The sequence below is a fragment of the Myotis nattereri genome (genome assembly GCF_964212035.1).
Source record: "Myotis nattereri genome assembly, chromosome: 9".
Lineage (NCBI taxonomy): Eukaryota > Metazoa > Chordata > Mammalia > Chiroptera > Vespertilionidae > Myotis > Myotis nattereri.
This window is the reverse complement of record NC_138084.1, coordinates 24056992-24075246: the sequence shown is the minus strand read 5'-3', so window position 1 is coordinate 24075246 and position 18255 is coordinate 24056992. Positions and strand designations below refer to the sequence as shown.

General features: G+C 39.0%; 1 protein-coding gene across 1 annotated transcript in view; it reads right to left on the bottom strand.

The window, feature by feature from the left end:
- Positions 1 to 12381: 12381 nt before the first annotated feature.
- KIF18A (kinesin family member 18A) overlaps positions 12382 to 18255 on the bottom strand; it is a 79399-nt gene continuing 73525 nt past the window's right edge. The window contains exons 16-17 of the mRNA XM_081098829.1: positions 14470 to 14576; positions 12382 to 13043 (exon numbers count right to left, since the gene is read on the bottom strand). Of these exons, the coding sequence (XP_080954955.1) occupies positions 12961 to 13043; positions 14470 to 14576 (190 nt within the window). The 3' untranslated portion in view covers positions 12382 to 12960. The remainder of the gene's footprint in view (positions 13044 to 14469; positions 14577 to 18255) is intronic.

Sequence of the window (18255 nt, the reverse complement as noted above, 5' to 3'; positions counted from 1 at the left end):
AAAATAACCATGAACTTTCCTTCAAAATGGCTGGGACCAGGATCTGTTTTTATGTTCTATATTAAACTGAGTATGAATTTTAAAGAGAGAATGATAAATTTTCACACGATATTAATCTTTACGACATAATGTTGCAGCATGGAACAGCTCTAACAGAAATGAGTTGCTGAGTTCTCCAGTTATATAAATAATAATTGTAGTAAATATCTTGATACTATCTAATAGTATTTTTAGAAATATTTCATTTATTCTCCATCAAAAGTTATGTTGGGGCTAACAAAGCATGTGTTGTTACGTCCTTTTAAACATGGATTAGTCATGGACTAAATCGTTGGGAGTAAATCAAATTCAATGATACTATTGTTTGCGCCTTAAGCAGCAGCAATAATGTTCCAGGCACAGGGCTTGCCCTGTGGACACAGAGATAAATGAGTCATGAACCCTATCCTCATAGAAATTACATGTTTTATAACCCCAAGCCCAACTAATTGCAATTTGTCCGTAGTCAAGTTCAAGGAGAAAGAAGACAAATAAGAAAATGAGGTCATCTTGAGGATTCCACATTTTTTATAGCCGCAGGAACATCTCCTGTGGGCTAGTCCAGCTTGAGCCCAGGCTTCCACACAGCAACTGACACTTTCCATGTCTGTATTGGCCCAGTGCACCCATATAATCCCTTTGGGCTGCGCTGGAGAGCACATGCCCCCTCCCCTAGGAGATTCCAAATGTGAGTATAAACAGTAAGCACCTGTGGACCTGTCGTGGTAGTCAGGTGTCTGAAATGGCCCAGGAGTTACCTCAGCATCCTCGTTCCTGTGCATTGGGGGACCTATTTCTGACTCGGACTCTGTGCAGGAAGGGACTTGTGTTGCCAGAGGGAATTTATATGCTCTGATCCAAGTTCTCCCACAGCTGCTCTCTTACTCCTCTCTACCCCCTCAACTGCCGGTGAGAAAACTGCAGATGAGAAAGCTCCCGTTAAAGAACAAAGCTGCAGCATGATGCCTGGCCAGCATGGATGGAAGGAGGCAAAACTTTCTAGGGCTAGGCTGAACATCTGCGAATGAAGACCTAGAAATCAAAGATGTGCCTTAAGTACAAACTTTTGGGCAAATGTGTCAGTGAAGCCCAAGACTGTGGAAATCCCAGAAGCGGCAGCAGATATCATAGCACCAGGGCTGCACATGTGGCTGGAGTACAGGATTCCTGGAGAGAGATGAACACTGCCCCAGATAAACTTGTTATCACCAATTTCCTGATAATTATAGAGTGCTTCATTTATTCAATGTGAACTACATGTCAGGTGCTTTGTTAGTGCTCTACATGCTCCATCGGTACTTATTCTAATTTGACCCAAGACAATCCTTTGAGAGCACTACTGTTCATATCTTAATTGTTTCGACAAAGATAGTGAGACTCAGAGAAGTTAAGAAATTGCCCAAGATTTCATGGCCAGAACTCAAACACATGTCTGTCTGACTGATTGTGTTTGTAACCACTGTGCTCTACTGATTCCAGGGAGAAACAGGAAACTGATTGCAGAATCCATTATGGATCTTTTATGATCTGTTGTGTGCATTTATAGTGTGCTCTATGTAGTTGCAAGTCATACAATATGGTTTTTATTCCATAGGGTGCATTCAGCCAACCACAAAAAAAGCCCCTTGTCCTTCCATAAAATCTAACTGCAAAACAATATCTGCAACACTCCTGGAGATAAAAGACAAACATAAAAATTTCAGCAAATAACTGGAAACCATAAAAAATGGGACATTGCTTATTTGCAAGAGTATCAACTAGAAATGCTATAACTGAAAGATGCAATAACAAAAGTTAAGGACCTAAAGGTTTGATTTAGCAGCAGTGAAATAATGAAGAAAAAAAAAAAGAATAATGATTCAATATATATAGGTTTAGCATGTATTTGAGTCCCAGAAGGAGAGAAGAGGAAGAAAAGGCAAAGATTGTCAATTATTTCATTGATGCGGAGATACTTATCTTTTTCATGTTATTTTTCTAAAATCAGGATATCTTACAATTGATGGTTTCTTATTTTTCTAAAGCTGGTTAGCAGTTATCAATTCTCCTTGTCTATGCATATGAATAATAAAAGTGCTTGGTCCCCAAACATTCAGAATGGGGACCAGTTGCTTGGAGGACAATTTCAGAGACAATAGTGGAGCATTCTTTTCACTGGCTAGGATGCAAATGGTTATGAGGGGTGAAGAATTTTAATCAGATAACTTTAACAATATGTTTCCAAAGAGAAGAGAGTAGTAGGCTATTTCTACATAATTTCAAAGCCAAATTAAGACCCCACCACTCATGCTTTTAGTTTATTTATGGAATCTTTGAGGAAATGCTGTAATTCAGTAGCTGGAAGTGATTCAGAACACTTATTCATTGGGAGAAATTTTAAGAATACCTGTAAAGGTAATGTGTATATATATATATATATATATATGAAAAAAACTACATGAAAAAAAATATATATATACACATACATATACATAATAGAGGCCCAATGCACAAAATTCGTGCAAGGGGCTCAGCCCTCACAGCCCCAGCTTTGTCCAAAAGGTCGTTTGGCTGTCCGGTCTAATAACCACAGTACCTCAGTTTCTCAATTCTGATTGAGATTATACTGGGTAATTAGAGATAATACTAGTTTCACCTGATTCCTAAAGATAAAAATAAAATATTTCACTTATATATAAAAGTGTGATTTTTTTTCTTTCTTCTATGAGTCAATAGTCTTGGGATAATGAAGCTATAATACAAAACCTAGACTTTTAAATTAAAAGGGTAAACATACATAGGATTTATAAGTTATCTAATGCATAGCATAAGTTTCAATCCAGCAAAAGAAATGAATTCTTTACTTTTAGCTAAAAATATCCTGTAAACAATTACAGTTATAACTCTAGGTGGTTACTTAATCATCTTGACAGTATAGGAAGAAAGTCCACGATTTTAACATGTGACATTTAAAAAATTTCAACAAAAGTTTTATTTTAAAAGCAAATTCAATATTTAGGGCTAAAATGAGAGCCTTGTGAGAATGGCACAGCCACACATCCCTCTGTCCACACGGAGGGGAAAAAATGGCATAGACCTCTCAAATATATGACTCACTCTCTACCTGAGAGATATAGAACACATGACCCAAGCCACCCTGGAGAAGTCAGAACATATTTTAAAAGATAATTGTAAGAAATAAATCACTTTTTAAAATTGCTGATTAAAAAATATTCACTGTGCCATTTGTACAGCTTTGGAATTGTAGTCCTCTTTGCTTCCCTCTGGGAAATGCCAAACATAAGCCATGATAGGAACTCTCACTGAATTTTTTAAACACAGGAATACATAGGGCCAGGTACAGTGTTAGATGTTGGGGTACAGTGATGAACAAAAGCAACGTGATCTTGGATATCCTGGAGTTTGTAATCTTGTTGCCATGACTATCACATGCTTAAAATGCAATGGAACACGAAATACTGATTTCTTCTTTTTTAAGTGAAATAATTTATTTCCTGTTTTTCACCCTCTAAATAGATATAGCTCACCCCCAAATGCAGGCTTATTTGTAAATAAGCCAATAGGTCCTGCCCAACATTTATGGCTATACAAACCTATTAGGCTATGGGCTCTGATTTTAGTAAAGTAAAATAAATATAAATGACATTTCTGAATGAACCTTAGGTATACAAAGAATTTTACAATGTCAAATCTAAGGTTTCAATGTGTGATTACCTCATAAATAAGTACAATGGGTATTATTGTACTCACCTTTTTGTTTTCATCTAAGGTACAGGTGGTTTCATGTTTGCATCAATAATTTCTTTTCATTTATTTTGCCATTTCAACTGTTATAAATGTTTATTATTATATACCTGGGGAAGGTTGACTGGCCCTTTCAGAAATAGACATGTTTTAATATAAAATGTGTATTGATCATACAACTGTAAAAGTCTAGAGAATTATTTAGGAACTCATCCCCTCACCCTAGCAGTTTTTTTCCTAATGACGCTTCTAATTGAAAAATATTCTAAATCCAAGCCCCTTGCACTGCTGAGTCATGTTAAATTGTGCAGTATTAGGTTACATTCCTTTTGTCATTGGATAATGTAATAGACTGCAAAGTCTTTAATTTTCAGGTATGTTTCAGATATAGATACACTTCAAGGTATCACAAAACTGTCCATAATTCAGAATATATATTGCAAACGTGTTCTGTACATAGCCTTTGTGATGGTCATTAAAAGATAAACATTTATAACATTCACTGTACTGAGCACGCACTTCTTATTCAAATGTTAAAAATTATTGGCATCCATTTGAAGAACTCAAGTATCTAAAATTTTTGCACCAGCAACTATCTGGAATATGCCTTGAAGCAACTTCTGTTTACAGACAAAGTCTGTAAGATCTCCAAATACCACTGTGATGTGTTTACAGTTTATAAAGGAATTAAATATCAAGTCCTTTTGGGTGTGTATTTCTAAATGAGCATTAAATGAATTGGGGGGAAAAGTAAAAAAAAAAATATATATCTAGTATATGCCAAACAAATGATGGCATTCCTCTTCCCTTTGCAGCTCACTTTTGAATGATAAGGGACTTACTCTAATGGTCATTGCTGGGAATTAGTTTACTTTTGTAAATGGATTTCACCTGGAAATGTCATTTCTATGCAATCAACTGTATCATCTTGGGCCTATGAGCAATGATGCTAAACTACTGACAGATGGAGAATTTTGAAATGAGTTCCAACTAATTCTGACAGCTATCACTTCCCACCACCCTTAGTTAAAAATTAACTTCCAATAGTGGGAAAGAAAGATGATGAAACCGACCCAATACCTACTAAAGATGTTTAATATCACGAATTTTTATTCATCATTTCTTTTTTGGGAGGGAGAATGAGTCGAACTAGGGAGTTATAATGACTACTAAATAAAACCAAAAGTTCATTAGACTATACCTCCTACAAAATTAAACTCATAGTCATGAGGAACCAGACTCCCAGGGAAAATTACTGTTACAGGAATTGAAAGGATTGTGTCAGTCTAAAACGGTAGTTCTCAACCTTGGGTGCACATTAGAATCACCTGGGAATCTTTTTAAAATCCTGATTTCTGGGCCTCATCCTTCGGAAATTCTCTTTCTTTGCTACTAATGTTGTGGCCCCACCCCATAACAAAGAAACAGAATTTTGGAGGATGAGGCCCAGATATCAGGATTTTAAAAAGATTCCCAGGTGATTCTAATGTGCAGCCAAGGTTGAGAACCACTGCATTAGAGGCTTTGAAGGCAAGATGATAGACCTTGGACCTTCAGTAGCACTCAATTACTTGAATGATTTGTACTCTAGTGGGAAAGTCTCAGGAGGCTTTATCAAATCAACAACCAAATGAATGACTTTGGCAGAAGCATTAGCTTGCAGTTAAACACTGATTTTTAGAAAAATCCATATGAAAGATGGCTAAACTACATGGGCCTATCCTATATAATAAAGAGCTAATATTGCTAATTAGACCAAACAGCAGAACAACCATCTGGACAACCTTCCAGCAAAGCTGGACAAATTTCATGCATCAGGCCTCTAGTGTTACTATAATTACTGATGGATGTTCTACTTTTTTTTCCTTCATTCATATCTCTTTTTGATACCTTTTGTCTCCTGGCTTTGCTGCTAGTGTACCAGTCACAGCCAGGCAAGCTCTGTTGATTCTAATTCTTGGCCTTTTTTATAAAAAAGCATATTAGGAAAAGATGGAAGAATGTTTATGAGGGAAAACTGGTGGAATTTTATAAGATAAACTAGAGGCCCTGTGCACAAATTCATGCATGGGTGGGGTCCCTCAGCCTGGCCAACAATTGGGGCTGATCAGAGCTTCGGGAGGTTGGCTGCGGGGAGGGACCGTGGGAGGTTGCCTGGCAGTGGGTGGCAAGGGGCTGTGGGAGGTTGGCTGTGGAAGTGTACTGACCACCAGGGGGCATCTCCTGCATTGAGCATCTGTCTGCTGGTGGTCAGTGCACTTCATAACGACTGGTCATTTGTTTGGTCATTTGGTTGCTCAGGCTCTTATATATAGACTAGAGGCCTGGTGCACAAAATTTGTGCACTCGGGGGTCCCCTCAGCCCAGCCTGTGCCCTCTCGCAGTCCAGGAGCCCTCAGGGGATGTCTGACTGAAGGCTTAGGGCCGCTCCCGGGGAGCAGCCCTAAGCCGTCAGTCGGACATCCTTAGCACTGCCGTGGAGGTGGGAGAGGCTATTGCCACTGCCGCTGTGTTCACTAGCCAGCTGTGAGCCCGGCTCAGGGCTTCTGGTTGAGCTGTGGGAGTGCACTGACCACCAGGGGGGCATTTCCTGTGTAGAGCATCTGCCCCCTGGTGGTCAGTGTGCATCATAGCAACCAGTCGTTCCGCTGTTCAGTCAATTTGCATATTAGCCTTTTATTATAGGTGAAGAAGAGTAATATAAAAATTGTTCATTTCAATAATATAAAATGTTTTAAAATATCATAAAAAATGTACCACACTGATCATTATAATAGAAGTGGGTGTGTTTGAACTGAAGATGGACACTTGAGGATTGTTTTTCAGAAGATGCAATCCAGTGGAATTAATTGGATAACATAGTTTTGGGTCACCTGTGTATGGGGAGTGAATTCATTCAGAAACTCAGAGGACCACGTTTGAAGTTTTGGCATATATTGTGGGAGAGGAGAAATTTTCCACTTTCCCCTTAATTCTTCTGGCTGGTCAAATAATTTAAATGGCATAAAACAGATTAACAAAAGAAAATAACCAAATTTAATTATGTATGTACTTATAGGGATTCCATAACAATATGAGGCCCGAGGACTAATCAGGCAATTACGTCTCTATGCTGTCACCACACTGTTGTTTGCGTCAATGGGTCATGCATATGTTTTTTGGGTAATCCCTTCACCTTCTTTCACCTAGTCTCTCCCTCCCACCTCCCCTCTGACTGCTCAGTCTGCTCCTTATATCCATGCCTGTTTCTATTTTGTTTGTAATTTTATTTTGTTCATTATTCCACATATAAGTGATATCATATGGTATTTGTCTTTCTCCGACTGTCTTATTTCACTTGGCATAATAATCTCCAAGTCCATCTTTGCTATTTCAGAAGGTAAGATTTCCCTGTTTGTTTTACAGCTGTGCATTATTCCATTGTGTAAATGTACCACAGCTTTTATATCCACTCATATACTGAAAGACACTTGGGCTATTTCCAGGTCTTGGCTATTGTAAATAGCATTGGTATGAACATAGGGGGTGCATGTACTTTCTGATTGGTGCTTTGTGATTCTTAGGATATATTCCCAGGAGTGTGATTGCTGGGTCATAAGATGGTTCCATTTTAAATTTTTTTGAGAAGACTCCATACTGTTTTCCATAGTAGCTGCACAAGTCTGCATTTCCACCAATAGTGTACAAGGGTTCCTTTTTCTCACATCCTCATCAGCACTTGTTGATTTGATAGCCATTCTGACAGGTATGAGGTGATATCTCATTGTGATTTGCATCCCTCTGATGAACAGTGATGTTGAACATTTTTTCATATGTCTATTGGCCATCTATATGTACACTATGGAGAAGTGTCTACTCAGGTCCTTTGCCCATTTTTTAATTAGATTGTCTTCTTGATGTTGAGTTGTATAAGTTCTTTATATATTTATCCCTTACCAGTTGTATCATTGGCAAATATGTTCTCCCATGCAGTGGGTTCTCTTTTCACTTTGTTGATGGTTTCTTCTGCTTTTATTTGATACTAGGGGCCCAGTGCATGAATTTGTGCACCTTGAAAGGAACTATGGGCCTTGAGGCTGCAGTGGGCATAGGGGCAGGTCTTGTCCCATTCTCTGAGCCCCCACCCAGCCCCTCCTGCTGCGGTCCCTGGTCCCGTCTTCCGGCAGCCCCACTCCCATGCTCTGATGTCGCCAGCCCCGCTTGCACCTGCTGAAAGCACAGGATATTGGGGTTGGCGCCAGCAGCGGGTGCGAGCGGGGTCGGTGCCTTCAGCATGTGTGAGTGACTGCTGCTGTTCTGATTGCACCTCAGGAGCAGGTGGAGAAGTCTCAGGGGTGATCAGGGCTGGCAGCCACTGCTCACAACTGCTGACAGTGCTGAGTAATTGGGGCTGGTGCTGGGCACTGGCTGTGGGTATGAGTGGCAGCTCTGGCACCTGCAGTGGGTGTGAGTGGGGCTGGTGCTGGCAGCAGGTGCAAGCACCCAGGACTGCGGCATGTGGGAGCAAAAAATTTTCAGTAACCAGAGGCTCGCCCCAGTGACAACAACCAGTGCTTGGCCTTGGTCTGGTGGCCCTGCTCACCTGCTCCACTACCCCACCATGGCTGATGCCTTGTTCCATTCTCTACTACTAGCTGCTGATGCCTGCCATGTTCCCCATGCGCCCCTTGGTGGTCAGCATACATCATAGCGATCGGTTGTTCAGTTGTTCTGCCATTTGGTCTATTTGCATATTAGGGTTATATATCCTCTCTAATAAAAGAGAAACATGGTAATTAGCCGTACCTCCGCTACCCTTCCCATTGGCTAATCAGGGCAATATGCAAATTAACTGCCAGCCAAGATGGCGGCCGGCAGCCAGGCAGCTTGAAGCGAACATGAGGCTTGCTTGCTTCAGTGACGGAGGAAACCAACGTTCCCCGCCTGCTGCTGCCGGCCTCTGAGCTTGCAGTTTGAAACACTGTTACAAATATAAAAGCTAAACAAACTCCAGAAACCTGCTTTCAGCCACCCAGGATCTCAGAGCTGGAGTTGAAACAGTGTTTCGATTATAGAACCCAAACAAACCAGATACCTACTTTCAGCAACCGAGGCCTCAGAGCTGGAGCCAAGCCTCAGAGATAAAGCTGGCCCAGAATAAAAAAAAAAAGAAAAGAAACAAAGGAACGGTTGGGAGCTTCAGTCACCCGCCAGCCTGAAAACAGCCCTCAGCCCCTCACCCAGACTGGCCAGGCACCCTAGTGGGGACCCCCACCCTGAAGGGTGTGTGACCAGCTGCAAACAGCCATCATTCCCTCACCCAGGCTGGCCAGGCACCCAAGCGGAACCCCCACCCTGATCCAGGACACTCTTCAGGGCAAACCAGCCGGCCCCCACCCATGCACCAGGCCTCTATCCTATATAGTAAAAGGGTAATATGCCTCCCAGCACTGGGATCAGCGGAGCCACGAGGCCTCCTGGCACCGGGACCAGTGTGACAGGGGGCAGCGCCCAAACCCCCTGATCGCCCTGCAGCTCTGTGTGTGACAGGGGGCGGGGCCACAACCTCCCTACCTGCCCTGCTCTGTTCATGACAGGAGAAGGCGCCCCAACCCCCTGATCAGCCCTGCTCTGTGCCTGATAGGGGGGAGCTCCCCAACCCCCTGATCGCCCTGCGGCTCTGTGTGTGACAGGGGGTGGGGCCACAACCTCCCTACCCGCCCTGCTCTGTTCATGACAGGAGAAGGCGCCCCAACCCCCTGATCAGCCCTGCTCTGTGCCTGATAGGGGGGAGCTCCCCAACCCCCTGATTGCCCTGAGGCTCTGTGTGTGACAGGGTAGAGCCATAACCTCCCCATCGGCCCTGCCCTGAGTGTGACAGGTTGCGGCTCCCCAACCCCCTGAACCCCCCTGCTCTGTGTGTGTCGGGGGCGGTGCCCCAACTCCTCTATCTGCCCTACTCTGTGAGTGACAGGGGGGAGCTCAACCCTCTGATGGGCCCTGCTCTGTGCGTGACGGAGGGGGGCGGGGGCAACCCCCTGATGGGCCCTGCTCTGTGTGTGACGGGGTACAGAGCCCCAACTCCCCTGATGGGCCCTGCTCTGTGAGTGACAGGGTGCGGTGCCCCAACTCCCCTATCGGCCCTGCTCTGCGTGACAGCGGGGAGCTCCCCAACCCCCTGATGGACCCTGCTCTGTGCGTGACGGGGGGCGGGGCTCCCCAACCCCCTGATTGGCCCTGCTCTGTGCGTGACAGGGGGTGGTGCCGCAACTTCCCCATCGACCCTGCCTTGAGTGTGACAGGGGGCGGTGCCCCAACCCCCCAATCGGCCCTACCCTGAGCGTGACTGAGGGTGGTATCACAACCTCCCGATCCGCACTGCTCTGTGCATGACAGGGGGCGGCGCCCCAACTCCCCAATCAGCCCTGCTCTGAGCCGGACCAGGGGCTGCACCTAGGGATTGGGCCTGCCCTCTGCCACATGGGAGCAGGCCTAAGCCAGCAGGTCTTTAGCTCCCGAGGGGTCCCAGACTGCGAGAGGGCACAGGCCGGGCTGAGGCCCTCCCCCCCCCCCCCCCCCCCCCGAGTGCACAAATTTTTGTGCACCGGGCCTCTAGTATATATATATATATATATATATATATATATGAAGAATTCAGGGGAGCAATGTACTTGAATGAAAGGACATTTTCAACTGAATAATAATTAGGGTGGGAGTTAAGAACGTACATAATTGTTATGGGGAAGAAGAGGAGGAAATAATAATAATAAAAGACATACTGTCGTTCTGAAATAGCCACATGTAAAGAAAATGGGAAAGGGAAAGGAATGTGTGCAGAGGTTGGTGCATTAGAAAGTATTCTACACCCAGCTTGTTTGACTCAGTGGATAGAGCGTTTGCCTGTGGACTGAAGGGTCCCGGTTCAATTCCGGTCAAGGGCACATGCCTGGGTTGCGGGCTCGACCTCCCCAGTGAGGGGTGTGCAGGAGGCAGCCAGTGATTCTCTCTCATCATTGATGTTTTTATCTCTCTCCTTCTTCATTCCTCTCTAAAATCAAAATATATTTTTAATAAAAAGTATTCTTAACATTTCATATTTGAGAAGTAGCTTCAGAGGATAAGAATATTCTATAGGGTTGAGAAATCCTGATCATAGAATTGTTTTCCTGTCATGTTACTAATCATCTTAATCTTTTTCTCTTCCATCTGTTTGAAAGCATGAGAATGAACTTTTTTAAAAAAATTATGACTCCTGGCTTATTTTGTCTCATATAGTATGCTTTAGGCACATATACACGTGACAGAAATATATCAGAACTAACCTTTCCTGACAGCTCTTAACTTGATGAACTAGTCCCTATAGTGGCTGTTATGCAGAACTTGCCATTTGCAAGGCTTGAGTGGTTTGTTAAATGACGTTCACTCTGAGAAGTATGGACTATCTGTCAACAACTGCCTTTTGGGGGAAGTTACAGGAGAGAAAGAACTTAGTACTTTACATATGTATTTCAAAAACAAATGCCTTGTGCTGATTGCTGAAACACAAGATTATATTTGACTTAGTGTCTAAGCTGTGTCTTCAGACTTTGAATATGGAGTCTTAACAAAAAGATTCAAATATAACCAGTGATTTTGTAACATATCTTGAGCAGTTGACAACAACTTATGAGCAAGTTGTAAATATCCAACAAATAATGTCCTATTGTGATTGTAAAAGACACAAAACAGTCCTTGAAAAAGCAATCCATAGGATTGTAAATATTTTCAGTGATACTAAAGACTTTTATTAATACTTTACTAATAAGAATGTAAACTGCTTTTCGATATAAACAATATGAACTAAATATACGTTACTTATAATTATAAAATGCATTGACTAAATTTTTCCCCAAATAAATTAGCAAATCACAGGTGACCATGGGAATGGAATGTGTTTTCTATAGTAGATACTTTTTGTATAGTTATGCACATGCAGAGTATTAGCCCACTGTAGATGGAGGCAGTGTACAGTATAGGAATAGCAGCAACTCTTTACAGCAACCTTAGTGCAAAATCCCAACTCTGCCACTGTCTAGTAGTGAGATCTTTGGCATATTACTTAACTTTGCCACGAGTTTTTTTCTTCATTGCTAAGTAAAAAAAAAATATCATATGAAATTCTCATGGCTAGATCAGAATTAAAAAGAATTTTTTTAGAAAGGCAACATAGTTCATACAGTTCTTATATATCACCACCAGCGGGGTCTAGGACAACACCTGGTAATTAGACATTAACATTTCTGTAGTAAAACCTTTGAATGTTGCTTTGATGGGACAGTCCTAAGCCATATAAAGTTAAAAGCACATTTAACCAAATATTTGTTGTATTCAGGAGATAAACAGACCAAGCAATGCAGGGGAACAGGGAGATATAATTAAGCTGTAGCTCCATGTACTTCCTATAGTAAAAGGAATAATTAAAACATCTCCTCATTATCATTAAAGAAACTATGGATTCTTTTCATTCCTTGGTTCTAGTGCCATGTATCTTGATTTAACCTGAAATAAAAATCTACAAAATTCACATTTTATATGATATCGTTCAAAGTGTGTAAGGGGTAGTAATAAGACACAAAAGCGAACATTATAAAACCTATGACTTTAATATACTAAGTAGTAAGGAACAAAATTAATATTTTATTCATGAAGACTATTTAAATAATATTTACAACAGCTTTATGGGAACATATATGTACATTTGAACATCAAAATATTTTCGCAAAGAAAAGTCACATATATGATTAAAATAATATAAGACCAAATACATCCCGGGTCATAATTTTATCACTTCTAACTTCTCCTGATTTTCAAAAAGCAGTAATGACATTTAACTCACTATCGTTTTCTAAAATATCCTAATCAACCTGCTGCAAAATAGCAAAAATGAGCTACCACCATGATGACATAGGGATTTTAAAAGGTAGCCAATATTTTAGAAACTTAAAACATAACCTTTTCTGTTAAAATTGTTTAGTTGCTTAGAATACCAAAGAACAAGAGTGAAGGAATTTCATGTTCTGCTTGCTGAAGCTATTTGGGTAAAACTAGTTTTAAGATGGTCTTCTTCAAAAACTTTAAGTACGTTTCTGCAAGGGTGCTGGTAAGAAACCCTCTTAAAAGCAGAGCTGTCCATTTAATGTCTGTTGATTTTGAAGTGATTTATCTTAGATTTCCTTTTGAAATGCTTCTTCCAAACTTTCTGACCATGTTTGGCTTTACTTTATGGATGTTTCTTTTATATTCTAGAGAAGAAATAGGAAAATTTATAAATATGGTAAAGCATCATTCAAAAAAAAAAAATAGTCACCATTCATTCTACTTTTAGAAATCAATTTCTCCATATTGCAAACTGAAGTTGTAGTGAATTATCCTTAATGACAAACCATTCTTTAACCTAGCTTTTGCTCTTCTTTTTTCTTTGGCAAGCACTGCATATACACATTTAGTATCATCTCCTACTTTTTTTCTCCATAGCATATATTTTTTAATTCATCTCTTTTTACACATGAGATACTTGATATCTAATAGATTATTTTGTATTATTAGAAAACAAGCATATTAGAAAACCCAAATATCTATTCTTTGACAGTTATCACAATCATCATTTTGTTGCAGAATTATGACTTCCTGGAGAATTTTTTCAGGAGATCCATGGGGCAGCACATATCTACACCAACTGCATATACACATTGCTAAGCAATATTAAATATGGCATGATAAACCGAATAAACATAGTAAATTTTACTTTGTTGAGTTTTAAATTTGTATAAAAGATATTTCCATTGAACTTAAGGTAAACAACCGCCACTGGCTACCATGAGAAGTAAGGATGTACCAATGCAGTTTGTACCAATCATGTTTTCTTAAAAACACTTGTTATCTCATGAAACCCCTTTAATTTCCAAGTGCTAGGATTTTAAGTTCCTTTAGAGAAGAGCCAAACTGGTTCTTAATGTTTGTATCCATCAGAGAACCTAGCACATAGTGCGTGTAAACACATACTTCCTGAACGAAGTCTAGGAACTGGAGTGCTAGGGAAACAGAAGCCTAGACACCAAGGTGGAGAAACGGAGTGGCACTATCTCTTCTAGTTTTACGGATGGTGTGGTTTTCTTGACATGGACTCCTGTCACCCCCAAATGTAATTGAGAGGATGTATTCATCCCATCAGCATCTTTTTCAACCTGCTAATGGGAGTTACAACATAATTATAACTAGGTACTTGAGCCTGGCTATAATTGCACAAGTAAGTCTGAGGCCAGATTATCAAGAATAAGAGGGTAATGGAATTATTTCAAGTAGATAAAGTTTATCTATAAAATATATTTAATCACAACCTATTAAACAATACCTTTTGCTAATAAGTTCAATTAATTTATTTACTAATTCTTCTACCATGTGAAGCAGTATAGAAAACAAAAGGGATGCAGAATATAGTTTTAGAGATATGGTTCTGAGTTCTGGTTCTACCGTGAAGTATTTGTGCGGAACTAGCTCAGTGTTTTCTATTTTGTGTCTTAAGTATTCTCATTTACAACATGGATAGTCATACTTACCATGTAATAAAGGTAATGAGTAGATAAAAGGAGATTCTTATGAAAACACTATAGTACTATACATGTGTTAGGTAAGTATGTTATTAAATACCAAGTAAGAGCTCAGACATACCCACTGCTGGTCCGTTTTCTTGTAAGTGCTTATTGCTTGAATTATCTTGTCGAATACGTTTGGCAAACCCAGAATTTTCCTCAGCGGTTAAAGTATTTGCTGCAGAACTTGAGAGAAAAATTTTTTATTTTAGTGAAGCATGTTTTATGTCTCTAAGTTTTAATACATATTCTACATGCAATAAAGACTAAAGAAAAAGTAAAATACTAGAGTATTAAGTTATAAAATCCCATAGAAGTAATTGGAGGTGCTAAATACATTTTTGGCCCACAGGGAAATTTAGCTGTGTGATTTTAATAAGGTTTATTCAAATCAGAGATTTTGAGTGTAGGTGTATGCAACAATTCTGTTAGCAGAACACTTCCAGGGGTCCTGCTGGAATACCAGCAAGCTCTGTTATCCAAAGTGTAGTGACAAGGAGCACACTGCGAGTGAAAAACTAGGCTTCTATTACAAATCTGGAGCAAGAACCCTAAGCTAGGGAATATAAACAAGATTGTTTGGAAACCTTGTTTTTAAATGAAAACCTTGTAATAGACTGAGTCTCTGTGATTATAGCAATTATAGAAACTGAAATGAATGGACCTACTTTCATTTGTTTAATCTTCAAATATTTATATCAATCTCACATTATTAATGGGTTAAATTTCTAACTCAATTTGAATGGATGTATTAAACACCTATCATAGCCTCATGTTACAGGATATACAAATAAGTAAGGCATAGACAACTCCTGTCTTGAAAACTTATGTAATGGATTTATGGTGGGGAGGGGTGGAAATAAGACAAATACATAAAATAAAACAAGGTAGAGTAAAAAACAGTGCCGGAGGCTTTCAGACTACAAGGAGTTATAGGTTCCTGAGTTTACAAGAAAGAAACATAAAATAGTCTGTGGATGAGATGAGTTTGATCTCCAGACCAGAAAAAGAACAATCCAAATCTTTGAGGCCCCTAAGAGAATCCAGCTTTAACAAGGTAAGATTGGGGGTTCAGAATTAACCTATCCCTACTGGACCCCCAATCTTACCTTGTTAAAGTTTGATCCTCTCCACACTGATTAAAGCTTGTTCCTTGTTAAAGCTTGATCCACTCCACACTGATTCAAATAAGCTAATTTTAGGGAATTTCTGCCTAGTAAAGTTATATAGCATTTTACAAGCTGATTACTAACTTGATAGTCAGATTAACAATTGGAGGCTTCCCTTTTATGGCAACAATGTGCTCTTCTGGCAATCCTAATCATGTGGTAAACTGATGTGGCTGTATGTTTATGGAAGAGGCAGAAGATGGGCTCATTATATGCTCATTTAAAGTAGTCCGAAATGGCAATTTAATATGACAGCAAAGAAAAATAGGCATGAGCACACTGAACACTTGGGAAAATAACTCAACCTCTGTACCTCATTCAGCCTGGAAGAGAGATGATTACAGTGTTCCTAATAGTGACTGTGCCTACTCTGTTCAAGAATGCAAATGATACCTCCCCAGAATGGTTACAAACAGGTACTAGTGTTATGAAAGTAAGCCAATCAGTTGTAGAAATACTGTGTTCCTAAATGGTGTTAAATAAACTAAGTCAATATAATTCCGTAAAAACATATTAAACATCTTTTTCTGATAATATGCATATCAGTTGTCTAAGGTAAAAATTCTTTTTTGGTCATTTGATGATTTTATTTCTTTAAGTACAAAGATCAATGTCATTGGTTAATTTTGACAAGTGTTGTTTTTTCTTACAATTTATCTTCAAATTGTCTTTTATTATTTTATGGATTCTTCACTTTGGCTAGTTTTAGGACATGTGTATTTTACTTACAGATTTTTACTTGAAAAATTAAGCTTTTGAATAAAACTATCTGAATAAAACTCATATTTGGAATGAAATCAAAGCCTAATAAGTTGTATATTTATTTATGTATAAGTAAAATACACTAAAACATTTAATAAATTTAGATAAAATAATCCACTGATGAAATGTTTAACATTTATGTTATAAAATTATGTCACATCACTAAATTAAAAAAAACAAAACCCACCTAAAATTGGTATATGATTCCAAATTCAAATTATGGTAGAGATTACATTGAGAAGAAAGCTAAAGATTCTTCTAGTTGTGTGCCTGATAAATTTCCACACTATTAATAAAAGTTAGGGCCCTGGCCAGCGTGGCTCATTTCGTTGGAACTTCATCTCGTGCACCGAAAGGTGGCATGTTTGACTCCCAGTCAGGGCACATGTATACCCAGGTTGTGGGTTTGAACCCCACCCCGCTATGGGGCACATGTAGGAGGCAACCAATCAGTGTTTCCCTCTCACAAAGATGTTTCTCTCTCTATTTCCCTCTCCCTCTCTTTAAAAAAATCAAATGTCCTTGAGTGAGGATAAAAAGTTAGGATTTAACTGTTTGTTCTCTTACATAGGAAGAATGCTACTGCTTAATAGACATAAAGCATCTCATATTCTTTCAGCTGAGATAATTTCTAGTTGAAATCATTAGACATCTTTCAAAATAATCCAAAAATGTAATGCAAGGTATGAGACCATTTCTGGATGCTGAGAAAGATTGCAAAAAAAACCAAAAAAAAAAAAAAAACCACAAAAAAACCAAACCCAACAAACAAACAAAACAACCAAAGAAACACAAAACCCCAAAACTCTAATTTAATTTATAAGTAAATTTTTACATATGTATATATTGTATTTATATCTTTGGTAGACTGATTTAGTTAAAATAGTCTGCTACTGTGATATTAAATAAATTGAAATGATTAAAAATTTAATATTCTCATTTAACTAGTACCTAAAAAATCCAGGTTGGTAGTTTTTTTTTTAAATATTCAGTGCTTTTGGACTATAATATTCTTTTTTCAGAGAGAAAAACTGATACCAAAAAAATAAAATAAATATATACATGGATCCTTTCCCTTTTCACCTTCAAAAATCGTATTAGAATATAAACACACCTAAACATGTACATAAAGCTGCTAAGTGGAAAATACCAGAGTTTATTACTTTCAAGCTCATGTAGATTTAATTGGAGAAAAAAAAGAAAAAGAAAGGTAATTATGTACATTTCTACCATTAATCTCTTTTAACCATAGTTAATGGCAGGATCTAATTACTGATACCAGAGGGAATGTAATAAAGCAATTAATAGGCTATGAGAAATCTTACTTTCTTTATGTGTCCTTTAATACTATTTCACAATATTAGTTGCTCATGTGGGAGCCTGATAACATCTAAAACCACTCCAAATACACATTACATACCTGGAATTTTGATTTTGATAATGACTATGTTTACAGCTTAAAAATATTCTTAGCTATAAACTTTTGCCACATCTTAGTTAACATAACAGAGAATGCTACCAGTGGAGAACAAGAAGTCACCAACATTATTTAATTGAAATAACACAATCAACACAATGAAAATTAGTGATTAGGTGGAAGAAAACACAAATTAGTCACATATGAAGGTGACTGACTCCCATACACGAGCCAGACAAATTGCACAATTCAAATTTGTGCCATAGCAAAATACAAAATTTAAAACGTCATGGATAGGCAGACATTCAGAAAAAACCAATCCATGAGTTTTTATTGCAGATATTCCAAAGGCTTGCTGTACTTTGGTTGGAGGGAAAAGGGCACATCCTAAATGAACCTATGAGATGATACCCTATGGGGGACAAATCAACAGGCTTTTTGTAAATCTGTTTACATTAGCCCAGATGAGACTAGGTCCATAGTGGAAAATGGAAAACTTAAAGGAGGTTTAAGTTTA